Source organism: Elephantulus edwardii, unplaced genomic scaffold, assembly GCF_000299155.1.
Source record: "Elephantulus edwardii isolate Elephantulus edwardi_28Jun2011 unplaced genomic scaffold, EleEdw1.0 scaffold00015, whole genome shotgun sequence".
NCBI lineage: Eukaryota > Metazoa > Chordata > Mammalia > Macroscelidea > Macroscelididae > Elephantulus > Elephantulus edwardii.
Genome location: NW_006399765.1, coordinates 18,014,526 through 18,028,309, shown reverse-complemented (window position 1 = coordinate 18,028,309; position 13,784 = coordinate 18,014,526). Strand labels below are relative to the sequence as shown.

The window sequence follows — 13,784 nt, the reverse complement described above, 5'->3', positions numbered from 1 at the left end:
GAGTTCCTTGTTTTTCAATGCAGTGTAGTATTCCATTGTGTGAATATACCACAGCTTCTCTATCCATTCGTTTGTTGATGGGCACTTAGGTTGTTGCCAACTCTTTGCTATTGTGAACAAAGCCACGATAATCATGGGTGTGCATATATCTGCTTGGGTGTCAGATATCCCATCTTCTTCCCTGACTAATGGAGTAATCTTGGTTGTTCTTGAGACTTTGGTTTCCTCATCTGTGAAATGGGAGTGAAGACCTTACTGGTTGTGAGAATGAGATAAGATAAGGAATGTCAATGGTCTAGTTCGTAGGACACATTCACCAAGCTGGAGATGACTTCAGTTCCTTCTCCCTGAGTGGAGCCACTGAGCAGTGTTGTCTCAGCAGCCATTGACATCTGCAGTAGGCTGGCTTCTTCTCCACCAGCCATTGCAATTGTCCAGAGCTCAGTGGGAGGCCTGCCTGAGCTTGGGCTGCCTGGGAAGGTGGCTCCTAAAACTTGTCAGACGGCTTTCCAGAAAGCCATGTGTGGCATGGTGGTGTGGGTGGCTGGTCCTGCTTTCCCTCTTCGTGTATCTGGGCTGTCCTCTGGCCCTCCTTCCATGCCCTGCTATCCTGTTGAGCTAAGAATGCTCACTGGGCACCTACTCCGTGTCTGATCTGCGCCAAGGGCTTCTCCTCTGCTACTCATCTTTCACCTGGACAACGGCATGAGCTCTCTATCTTCTCTTCTGGCTTTTTTCCAGGGCGCTCTTCAAACTGCAGTCAGAAAAAAAGATTTAAAATGACACCCCTGTTTTAAATCCTTCATTGGGTCACCCCCATCTCGTCTCAGTGATCTCTGGTCTTGTCTCATCAACCACTACTGACTCCTGTCCCCCTGACTGCTTCCTTCTTTCTGAAACCGTACCCACCTCTTCCTCCCCCCCCCCGCCCCCCAACCCTGGCTCTCTTCACTTCTCTTTGTCTCCTCTTCAGAGTTATCTTTTCTTCATGGCACTTGGCTCATTCTCATCAGTTTGTAATGATGAGGTCAGAAGGGTGTGTTTGCTAGTTGGCTGGAAATGTAGACAACACTGTGGTTTGGTAACAAACATTCCCCAAGTGTTAGTGGCCTAAGGCATCATTAAAACAAGGAATCAGAGAAGGAGAAGGAGTCAAGAGGAGGGCAAGGAGGGAGAAGACCAAACCACCTGCCACTGATGCCATGGAGACCCTGGTTTGCTGAGTAGAAGTGTCGTCCACAGTTTTCAAGGCTAGGACTTTTCTGAAGCAGATTGCCAGGCCTTTCTTCCACGGTGCCTCTGGCCACCAATCTTTCTGTTAGTAGAGCATTTGTGCCACCCTGTGAGATATCTGCTAAAGCCTCGTAGACTCTCACAGTTCTTGTTCACACTGCGTATCCGGTCACATGTCTTCAGCGGGGTTTCTGCTCATCAGAATCAGCACAGGGAGTAGTTAGTGACCGTCCTGAGCATTTGCTAGCTGTGCCTGTGGACAAAGAGCTCCAGAGATGGTGCATTGGCCGTGAGATGTTTTAACCTAAGTGACCACGCAGCCCCATCTGCAGGGGCCTGAGGACTGACACGTCCACACTGAGCTTGCCACCTGATTCCTCCTCCCAGGCCAGTCTTGTCTTTGCTCTCGGACCCCTTCCCCACCCTCCCAGGAACTCTCTGCAGCACTTCTCTCTCATGCTGGCCATTGCTGTAAAAATCAAATCCCCTTAACCTGCCTCTACCTCTAACCTCCTCTCAAGCCCTTTCTTCCTCTTCAAGGGCAAACTTCTGGGAGGAGTAGGGAGTGTAACCGGGGTGCTGCTTAGAGGCAAGGACGGTGGAACTGTCTCACATACTTCAGCATGTTGTCAAGAGGGGCCAGTTCTTGGGAAAAGACAGCATGCTGGGGAAAGTTCAGGATCAACGAAAAGAGAAGAAGCCCCTCAACAAGATGGATCAATATAGTGACCGCAGCAATGGGCTTGAACAAGGCCTAGACAGTGACAGTGGTGCAAGATAAGACAAGGTTCCTGTTGTTCCCAGGGCTGCTGTGTGTCATAGTCGATGGCAGGACAGCCCTTAACAAGAAGTCTTGGGAACATTGCTCCAAGGCAGTGGATCTGAACCGTGACTGCACACTTAAAAATGCCAGTACCTGGCCTCCAACCCCTGGACTTGTGATTTCATTTATCTGGGGTGGGTCCTTGTCATTCTCAAGAGCTTATTTTTAGGCATTGTTGAGTTGTTCTGACTCCCAGCAGCTCTACGGACAGCATAACGGAACCCCGTCCTGTGTCCTGGCCGCAGCGGTTGGCCCATTGCTGCAGCCCCGTGTCCATCCAGCTCGTTGAGCTTCATCTCCCAGATACTGTCCTCTCAAAGGCTGTCCCTTCCTGATCGCACGTCTGCAGTATGTGAGATGAAGTGTTGCCCCTTCAGTTCTAAAGAGCATCCTGGCTTTCTTCTTCCAGGATAGATGGGCTCTGAGGCGCTCCTGAGGGACAGCCGGAGTGGAAACCACTCACTCAGCATCTTCAGTGACCTAAAGGTCTCTTGACCAAGGGACGTGTTTCTGACCTCCTACTCCTTGACCTGCAATGGTATCTGACCAGTGGGCCACCCTTCCTTCTTAAACCCCTGTGGCCTCGTACTTTTCACACCTCCACACACATCTCTGGCCACTCTTCCTCCGTTTTTCTGTGGGTTCATTCTCCTGTAGATCCACCCAGTGATGTACTTGGCAAGACCCAACCTCTCTGTCTCCCTTGATGCTCTTGCCCTAGAGGTGCTCACTGATGACATGTCTTCACTTCTCGCCTGCACACAGGCTTCTCCCATACTTCCGTCTCCAGCTTGACCCTCTCCCTGGAGTTCCAGACCAGGCTTTCAGATTGTCTCTGTCCCTTTACATTGCAGTGTCTCCATAGTACCTCTGTTCACATCTCTAAAACCAAATTAATCATGACTTCCTTCTGCACGACCTGCCCTCCTCACCCCCTCAGGACTGGTTCTCTTCCAGAGCGCTCTGTCCCAGGGCATGAGGGTCACTGTCACTCAGGCCTCATTGCAGCATTATCCCTGACGTTTGCTTTTATGTGGCTGGTTCAAGCCCCATCATTTCCGTCATCTCGTGGACTCACTGTGATGCTCACTCACTGCCATTGGGCTGATCTCACGCATAACGACCCTCCGTTGGATTTTGACAGAAGAGGAGAGTGCCTGTCTTTCTCCTGTGGAGCCAAACAACGGAGGTGTGTGATCTTTCGGTTAGTGGTGCAGCCTGCTATGGACTATGCCTTTTTTGTTTGAGTTGTTGTTGTTGTGTACTATAGAGTCAGATTCGACTGGCACAGGAAGAGATTACCCCTCGTCCAGCGGAGCATCTAGTGGATTCAAACTATGCGTCTTCAGGATTGCAGCGCAGTGGACTATGTCATTTTAACCTCAAAATCGGTTTTGCTACTAGTCTTTATTTCTCTTTTGCCATTTCAAACCATTTCATGCCTTCTGTGTTTTTCAGGAGAAAGCTTGACTCCTTGCAGCCCACTGGCCCCACGGGGACCCCTCTGGTAGCCCCTCCAGTCCCCTGTCTTGGTTCCTCTACTGCACCACACTCTCTGTCTCCACAGGACCTTTGCACATGCTCTTTCCTCTGCCTGGAATGTTTATCCTGCCTTCCTCCTTACCTTCATCTTTGCCTGGTTGATTTCTCTGCATCCTTTAGATTTTAGCCAACTCTGTTTTCTTGGGCAAGCCATTACTGGTCCTTTGTGACATAGGTGTTTTGGGCTTTTGTTTGTTATTGTTTTTCTTCTCTGTTTCATACAACTGTTTATGCTTTCCAAGAAACTGTCTTGATTGGTGATCATGAATTTCAGTGTGACATTGGCTTAAGGCCCTTCTCCACTGTGGAACCAGATGTAACCATCAGGGGAACAGGATTTAGTTCCTTTTGCTGCCTTTTTATTCCTAGCACCTGATAAGGGCTCAGTTTTATGTCTTTCTTGTCAAATGATGAACTCTCGGGTCATTATTTGTAATGACCCAAGTGCTATAACTGTGTTACACTGGTCTGAGTCCTCTGCCTGCAGTAATGTGAACCTTCAGGAATCATTGGAAGGAAAGCCCATTATTCTCCCATTTCACAGATATGGACACTGAGTCACAAGATTGCCCAGGGAGTGAGTGAAGGAGACAGGGCTAGAAGTTGATGTCTTAATGACATGTCCCCAGTACCCGCCATCTGACCAGGTCTTCACCACAGCCCTGTGAGGGTTAAGAATAATGAACTTGGAGAGGGGCCTTCCGAGCGAGGTCACACAGCTGCTTGCTGATTCCTTGGGCCTCGAACTTCAGTATCTCTGATGCTGAGCTGATTTTGAGCCCCCAGGGAACGCGGGCTGTGCGGCTAAGCATGGAATCAATCTCATTTCATCAGTAAACTTAACTGTTAACTTGCGTCAGCCTTCAATGGGCCACTTCGTCCCTGCAACCGGTTGGCCCTGGAGGTGGCATTGCTCCAAGGTCCTGTTAGCGGAAGGGCCCAAGTCTGTTCCCTGCCGGCCTCCGTAGACCCAGCCTGGGCTTCCTCTCAGGGAGCAGCTTTACTCCAGACAGCAGAGCCAGCTCGCTCATTCAGGTCCCCAAGTCCCCGAGAAGGCCCCACCCTGGTGGATGTGTCACTTGAGACTTTCTTCTTGACTCTGCCTGGCATATGAGAAGAGCTTTCCTCCTGTCCGGGGTCAAGCAGACGGCCAAGTCCTTTCCCCTGAGGCCTCCTGGAGCCTGCCACACCCTGGAGAAGAGCCCCCAGCCAGCAAACTCCCTGGCTGGGAGACAGGGCCTGTACTCCTTCTTGCTGATCCAGCCTCTCTTAGACAAGGAGATAGCACAATGTCAGGTTTTTTTTTCAGTGAAGGACTATAAAAATGATGAAGCAGGCGAGCTCTGGTGGCCTAGTGGCAAGAAGCTGCACTGCAATCCTAGAAGTACGCGGTTTGAATCCACCAGATGCTCTGCTGGAGAAGGAGGAAAAATCTCCTCCTGTACTAGTCAGATCTGATTTGACAGTACACACACACACAAAAGAATAAAAAAAAATGAAGCAGGAGAGGTGTCGGACCTCCTTTAACTTCTGAGGGGGAAGAAAAATTATCCACATCAACTGACCAAGGCACGTCCTTAAGAGAGTGTTCAGAGATGCAGCCTTTCCAAGCCTTCTTTACCCTTTCTGATGCCCGCCTTCCCTCTCACCACACTCTCCACTCCTCTGATGAGTGCGCGCATTTGTTGCAGTGGCCACACAGACCTCCCAGACAAGGCAATGATGGGGCTTATTAGGGAAGTAATGAGTTACAGATGAGCGTCTTTAGGCTGCTGCTTCTCAGCCATGCGTAGACAGGCTTTGCTCTGGCCTTGGGGGCTGACCCGGCCTCTGCTCATGCTCTGGCAAGTGTTAAAAAAATGGAAGCTGTGCCAGTGAGTGTGGGAGCATCTCAACTGCTTTGGTCCATGACCGCGCAGATCACCCCTCCAGTCAAGCAGTGCACCCTGCAGAAAGGTGTCCTGTTGTCTTGCACCGTGAACACTGTCTCCCGCACGCCTCTGTTTCTGCTGCCTCTCCTGCTGCCATTTCTTTGCTCCTAACATCTCACTGTCTCTCATTGTCTCCATTGTTACCGCTTCTGGGGTATTCTGAGTGTAGGGACCCTGAATCCAAAGGACACACTTGTCACCCACCTCTTCTTGGTGGTCATCCAGTTCTTCTTTTCCGATGCTAGAATGACTCATTTTAAGCCTGATGGGATAGAAAATAGACAATCCCTTTGGTAGTGTTTTCCTGCACCTTATTTGCATGGCCCAGCCCTGCAAATGTAGGGAACTCTGGTGGCATGCATAGTCTGTAGAGACTTGAACTGTTAACCCCAAGCTGGTTCCTCTCTGGTGGTTCAAACCCATCAGCCACTCCATGGGAGAAAGATGGACAATCTCTTCTTTATAACCTCCAAACACCTACCGGAGGGTCGGATGGTCAGTTGGTTCTGACTTGAAGGCAATGAGGTGACTCCCCTTCTTTACATCAGTAATAAATTATCCCAAACTCCTTGATGAGTCACAACCACCTCCTTACACAGTCTCACCCAGTCATTTCGGAGTTTCAAGACTTTATGAAAGTGAACCATCTCACTGTAAGGACGTGTCAGCCCAGAGAGCCATGGAAGATCACACAGCCAGAGAGGGAAGGGCCGGGAATGAGGCTGCCCCTGCCCCCCGCTATCCCACAGCCCAGCTCTCAAACTCTGTGTACTGTTCCTGGGGCCAGGTGCGATGGTGATGGGCCAGGTATCCAGTCCCCTTTCCAGAACACTGGAAAGAACTTGCAGTGCCTAATTTCAAGTCCTGATTGCTGTTGTTAGGTACTATTGAGTGGAGTACGACTCATAGCAATCCTATGAACAACAGATCTGAACCTTGTTCTGTCAGCAGGCCCTGCGTCAATACACCTGGTTGAAGGTCTTCTTCTCTTTTGCTGACCCTTTCCAACCATGATGTCCCTTTCTAAGGAATAGCCTCTCCTAACAACATGCTCAAAGCATGTAAGACAAAGCTTTGTCATCTTTGTTCCCAAGAGCACTGTGGCCATATTTTCTCTAAGACATGTCTGTTCTTTTGACAGTCCATGGAATAGTCTGTACTCTTCTCCAACCCCACAACTCAAAGACTTCATTTCTTTGTCAATAAAATCTTGTGGTTCATAAAAAAAAAAAAAAGACTTCATTTCTTTTTTCTTTCATCCTTATTCATTGTCCCGTTCTCAGAGACACAGCAAACAGTTGAAAAGACCATAGCCTGAATCAGATGCTCCTTGGTCTTCAAGCTGACATCGTTGCTCCTCTGTAAATTGGAGAGGCCCCTGAGTGCAGACTTTGCCAATGCAATATGTCCTGATAGACTGTGCTTCAGTCACACCTGCTTTTGAAATGGATCCTGATTTCAAAACCTGAAATGATGCTTCCTCAGGAAACCTGTGGTCAATCTCTGTTAAGTTCTGTTTCGTGTAGAGAGCCAGCCCTTCCTACTCAGTCAGTGATTTGGGGTTAAGAGTTCCAGGAGGACTCGTGGTTTAGAAAACAAGTTTCAGAACTGGGCTTAGGTTAGAATTCTAACTCTGCATCGCAGGAGTTGTGGTTAAGAACCAGGAACTGGGTTGGGTTCTTTTTTTTTCTATAATTATATTTTATTAATTTTCATAAACATTTACAGAGATTTTGGGTTTCCATTCATTCATTGTTGCACTATTCTCTCTACCCTCCTCCCAGTTTGTTCTTGTCCAAAGGGAGTGTTTCTTCTGTTTCTATATTTTGAAACAACTTAAGTAGAACTGGTATTACATCTTCCCTGAATATTTGGTAAAATTAGGCTGTGAAGCCATTTGGGCCAGGACTTTTTTTGTGGGGGAGTCTTTTTATGACCTGTTCAATTTCTTCTTTTGTGATGGATCTATTCAAGTGTTCTACATCTGATTGTGTCAATCTGGGTAAGTCATGAGTTTCAAGGAATTTGTTCATTTTCTCCAAGTTTTCAAATTTATCAAAGTATAGGTTTTAATAATATTCCAATATTATAGATTTCATCTCCTCTGGTTCTGTTGTGGTATCACCTCCATCATTCCTTAATTGGGTTATTTATGTCTTCTTTTTTCTTTTGTTAAGTTTGCCAATGGTTTGTCAATTTTACTGATCTTTTTGAAAAACCAGCTCCTGATCTTATTCATGGTTTCAATTGTTTTTCTGCTTTCTATCTAATTTCTTTCTGATTTCGACTCTTATTCTTATAATTTCCTTTTTTCTAGAAGCTATTGGGTTTGATGTCCTTTTTCTATTTGATGAAGGTGTTGAATTAGATCATTCATTTTGCTTCTTTCTTTGTTCTTTATGAGTATGCCTATTGCTATGAACTGGCCCCTGAGGATTGCCTTAGCTGCATACCAGTGGTTTTAGTATGTTAAGTTTTCATTATTATTGGTTTCAAGGAACTTTTTAATTTTATTCTTTATTTTTTCTATAACCCAATAGTGTTCAAGCAAAGTGTTATTTAGCTTCCACATTGATGGCTTTATAAGCTTTATCCTCTTGTGATTAATTTCTAGTTTTATGGGATTGTGGTTTGAGTAAATATATTATTTCAATGTTTTTTATTTTGTTGAGGCTTACTTTACACCCTAATATATGATCAGTTCTGAAGAATATACCATGTGCACTTGAGAGGAAAGAGAATTGAGTTTTAATTGGATGCAGTGCAAATATATCCACAAGTTTGAGTTGGCTGACTGTGTAGTTTAATTCTTCTGCATCTTTGTTAAGTTTCTTTTTTAATTGACTTATCTTTTTGCAAGAGTCGTGTGTTAAAGTCTCCTCCTACTATTGTGGTGCTATTTCTTTCTTCAGTTCTGTTAATTATTGTTATATGCATTTAGTAGGCCTATTATTTGGTGCATAGATGTTGACCAATGTTATGTCCTATTGATCTACTGTGCCTTTGATAACTATATAATGTCCTTCCTTATATTTTATGGTGATTTTCATTCTGAAGTCTATTTTATCAGAGATTAGTATTGCCACACCTGCTTTTCTGTGGATGCCATTTGCTTGATAAATTTTTCCCCCCAGCCTTTGGTTTTAAGTCTATCTTCCTCTTCATTTATTAAATGTGTCTCTTGTAGACAACATATTGATGGGTTTTGCTTTTTTATCCATTCTGCTACTCTTTTCTCTTGATTGGTGCATAAAGTCTATTCATGATAAGTGTGATTACTGACAAGCCAGGTTTTATTATTTCCATTTTGCTGTGTTTCTTGTTACTATGGTCCATCAGCTTTCCTTTGTTGTCTCTGTGTATAGGAATTCCCTTAAAAGTTCTTGTAGGTTTGGTCTTGTTTTCACAAATTCCTTAATTTTTTCCTTTTCTGTAAAGAATGCAGTTTCTCCTTCATGTTTGAAGGAGAGCTTCTCTGGGTACATGATCCTGTGTTGGCAGTCATTTTCCTTCTACTTACTGTATATGCCATCCCATTGTCTTCTTGTTCCCAATGATTTCTGCTGAAAAAGTAGAATTTAATCTGATGGCTTTTCTTTTGTAGGTGACTCTGATTTTTCTCATGCTGCTTTCAGTATTTTATCCCTATCTTTTATTTTGGAGAATTTGACTGTTATATGTCTTGGTGTTTTTCTTTTTTGGGCCTAGTCCATTTGGGGTTTGCTGATCTTCCTGAATGTGAATTTCCTTTTTCTTCATAATATATGGGAAGGTTTTTTTTTTTTAGTACCTCTTCCACAATGTTCTCTGTGATTTCCCTATTCTCATAGTCAGGAATTCCAATCATATGTATGGTATTCCTTTTGATGTCATCTCACATAATTCTAATATTTTATTCATTTTCTTTATGTCTCATTTCTGATTTTTCTTCTAGTGTGTGTACATTGAGGTTCTTGTTTTCCAGCTCACTGACTCACTGCTTCATCTCTTCCATTCTACTTTTTTTTTGTCTTTCCAATATGTTGGACACTTCTTCTATTTCAGTCTTAATGTTCTGGATTGCATTTGTATGCCTTTCTGCTATTTCTAATACGTGTAGGCAGTACCCTCTCTATCTTGTGACTATTTTTTTAAGTTCTTGTTTCTCTATTGTTTCAATTTTTTCTTCCATTTTCTGAATTTTCTTTCATATTTGTGCAAGTTCCTCCTCATCAATATATTTCTTCTGGCTCCTGTCTCTGGAGCATTTGCTTTCTTGTTGGTTTCCATTGCTTTATCATTTGCACCTTCTTCCGTAACATTTCAAATAACTCTTCATCAACATATTTTTTCTAGTTCTCTATCCCTAGGTTATTTCCTTTATCTGTCGTTTCCATTGTTTCTTCATTCATTTGCATTTTTATTGGTAGCTGTTCGGAGGTTTCCATATCAACATATATCATCTGCCTTCTTGACTCTGGGGTATTCCTGAGGTCTCTGATATTCTCTGGTGCTGTTTGTTTGTTTGGGGGGCATGGTTTGAGAAGGCTTAATTTGTTTTTTTCATGGTGTTTGAAGCTGCCTGTTGTTTTCTTGACAGTATGTGAAGTTTTTTCTTGATAAGTGTTAGCTTGTTTTTATTGTGTCCATGAAAGTTGGTGGTGGTTCCTGCTAAAATGTGGTGAGGTACTCACTCCACTCTAAGTTCCTTCAGGGAAAATTTGCCTTTCTTAAAGTCCTTGAGGTTCTCTCTGTTCTAGACTGCAGCCCTGTAGGAATATTGCCCTGAAGTAATCCCTTGACATGAGCTCTATAGGCCTCCTTCATATATGAAGTGGATAAGTGGTGTGAAACCAGCTGCTTTACTGAAGCAATTTCTTATGTACCTTTTCTCCTGGAGCTTAATGTCTTCTTTTGTCTCTGGAGTGCCAGGAGATTAGAGACAGGGCTGCTGGCTCAAGCAGCTTGCATGCAGAGGGTTTCAAGTCAGCCCTCCCTCTTTCTCTTAAAGAGGTACAAAAATCCCTTCTCTCTGCCTGATGTTCTGTGTACAAAAGTTATTTTGTCCTGTCTGGCCCCTGGTATGGCCCTGCAGCCTCAGAGGCAAGGACTCCCAGGTAGAGGTATATCTATAACCCAAGGGATGCCTCAGTCCTGTCTCCCCATACACAATGGGGAGTGTTCATTCTCAGCAGAGAGCTCCCATGTCTCCTGACCTTTTTTTCTACAGCTTGGTGTGCTTCTCTGTCTCTGATGTGGTGGGAGATCAGACCCCTGCCTGGCTACCTGTATGCAGAAGCTTGTGGGTCAAACCTGTGTTGCAGGGAGCCAAGAAAATTCTTTCTTGTGTGCAAAGTTTTGCACACTAAAGTCTCTTGTCATGCTTGGGCTCTGGGATGGCCCTACAGCTGCAGAGGCAAGGACCCCCAGATGGAGGTATCTACAACCCCAGGGATGCCTTTGTCCTATCTCCCCACAGGCAATGAGGAGTGTTCCTTGCTGTTATTTCTTTTTAGAAGACTTCAAGATTAATAAATTGGTAAAGCACTTAAATTTCCTGGAAATAACATATTGGTAGTATAGAAGACCTTTATGAAGAGCTTCTAGGTTTTTTATTTTGAACCCCTATTACTGTTTTACTCACATAAGACTTCAGAGTGGTAAACTGGTGTATACCAGTCTCAGTTAATGTTATAGAAGAGAATTTAACAACGACAACAACGAAACCAGTCTAGAATTTGCACTCTTTCAATACCTGAAATTATAAACTGTCTTGAGTGGTTTACCTTTAATATTTGGTTACTTTTTAAAATCAATACTTCAAATATAGTCATTTAAGTCACATAAGTTCATGTTAACAACATATAATTAGTTTTAGACCCCAGTAAGCTTCAATTTGTAGCCTGAAGGAAAATAAGTTTATGTTTGTTATTCCTTAACTGTATAAGAATAAAAAAATCACTGTCAAAGGATTTCCATACAGAGAAACAAGATTTAAACTGATCAAAGCATCAAGGAAAAATAGATTGTGTACCTTATACATTCTGAGAAATAGATAGCTCCATGTCTTTCTCTTAACTCCCAGTGATTGCTGACACTTGTTACTTACTTGCTTTTTTTCAGAGGTATCTTCATACACCAGCTTTGAATGTGTGTGTGTCTGCCTGTTTGTCTGTTTGTCTGTCTCCAAGACTGTCTCCTTCTTTAATAAGAGGAAAGCCATATAGGATCAGAGCCTACCCTACCCCGATTTGACCTTGTTACTTAATCATATATTCAAAGAAAGAGTTTATGTTCCCAAAACAAGGTTACACTCACAGGTACAGGAGTCAGGAGTTCAGTATACCTTTTTGAGAGAACAAAATGTAGTTCTTCACACTAGGAAAGATGCAAGGTTGTTTATTGTTGAACCCCAATTACTGTTTTACTCACATAAGACTTCTGAGTGGTAAATTGGTGTATACTAGTCTCAGCGAATATTATAGAAGAATTTTTGTAAATCAGTCTAGAATTTACAACCTTTCAAGCCCTAAAATTTCAAACTATCCTTATTGTAAAATAAGTGAAAGATGAAAGGAATAATTTGAGTTAAAACAGAGTTAAGATTATTCTACATCTTGCTTGGTTAATTAGTGACTGGGATCTTAAAAGCTTCAAGTTATAGTTATTGTCAAGTCTCTATTTGGAGCAAAGAAATATGGAAAAAATAAAATTAGTAAAAAAAAAAATCCAATAAATTGTTAGTCCAAAGCAGGAGTGGCATCCACTTCCTAAACAACATGCCTCCAGAAACTATGAACTTTGATGAATGCTGATAGTTGTAGAGGGGCGTCAGGCCTTTTGTTCATTGCATCGCTATGAGTCGTGCTCAATTTGAAGGCAATCAAGAACAACAACAAGAAGGACTAATGAACCACATGACCTTCACTTTCCCTGAGACCAGATGAACTAAATGCTGTGAAGCTACAACTACCGACCGTTCTCAAAAGGATCATGATAGACAATCCCTAATAGTTGTTATTGTTGTTGTTATTATGTACTCTTGAGTTGGAATCAACTCATTGCCCTCCAGTGGGTTTTCAGAGGTTACAACTGGCATAGGAGGAGATTGTCCTTCACTTTCTAGAAGAGCAGATGGATTTGAACCTTATAGCTTTGGGTTGGCAGTGCAACTCCTTACCACAAGGCCATCAGAGCTCCCTAAAAGAGTGAAAGAAAAAGGTGGAGCAAAACTTAAAATCATAAATTATACTTTTTGATAGAGGATTACTTGTTAGTAGAGACTTGTGGAACCCTTTAAACTCTGGTCTTTAGACACCCTTCAAGTCTAGACTGAAGTTTTCCCTGTGACTCAACCTCCAGCCAAACAATACAAACTTGTAATTATGGTCAAATTACATATTTCTTAGAAAAATCATTGTGAAAAAATTAAAAGGTCAGCATTTACACAGGAATAAAGCTTAGTGGACAGGAAGAGAAGGAAAAATATGAATGGAAAATGGAAATACAAGGAGGAAGTGGAAAGAGTACTATTATTATACAGAGATTCAAGTCAATGTCACAAAATATTTATAAATTATTAAATGGAAAACCAACGTTTTCTATAAATTTTGACTCAAATAACAATAAAGGGGTTTTGGTGTTTTTTAAATTTTTTATTATTATTTTATTATGGGGTGTATGTGTGTGTGTGTGTGTGTGTACCATCAAATCGGATCTGACTGGTATAGGAGGAGATTGTATCTCCTTTTCCCGGCAGAGCATCTGGTGGATTTGAACCATGCGCCTCGGGGATTATAGTGCAGCTTCTTGCCACTAGGCCACCAGAGCTCCCCTGGGTTCTTGGTGTTTTTTTTTTAAAAAAAGACATCCTTAATAATATTTCCTAGTGTCCCAATGAATGAATAAAAATTCAAAGTCTGTAAATTTTCATTGAAATTAATGATTTTTTAAAAAGTCAACAAAGACAAGATTAAATAGAAAAATAATAATATTTTCTATAGTAAATTCTTTGCTCAAAGCAAAGAATACTAGAAAAATGTGTTCTATTGATTATGCAAATGTATTTGACTGTGTGGATCATAACAAACTTTGGCTAACATTGAGAAGAATGGGAATCCCAGAACACTTAACCATGCTGATAAAAAAACAGTAAACTTTTCACTCCAGACTTAAGAACAATAAATGACATAGTTGAGCCTCTTTATCTTGTGGTTCCTAACCTTTATACTGTAATAGACAAAGTGCTAGTCAATAGGCCTTTTATTGTAAGAACT

General features: G+C 42.8%; 1 protein-coding gene across 1 annotated transcript in view; it reads left to right on the top strand.

Annotated features, from left to right (window-relative positions):
• Positions 1-13,784, top strand: part of ADA (adenosine deaminase) — a 39,381-nt gene that overhangs the window by 8,737 nt on the left and 16,860 nt on the right. The window contains exon 3 of the mRNA XM_006881724.1: positions 11,634-11,726. Coding sequence (XP_006881786.1) covers positions 11,634-11,726 — 93 coding nt within the window. The remainder of the gene's footprint in view (positions 1-11,633; positions 11,727-13,784) is intronic.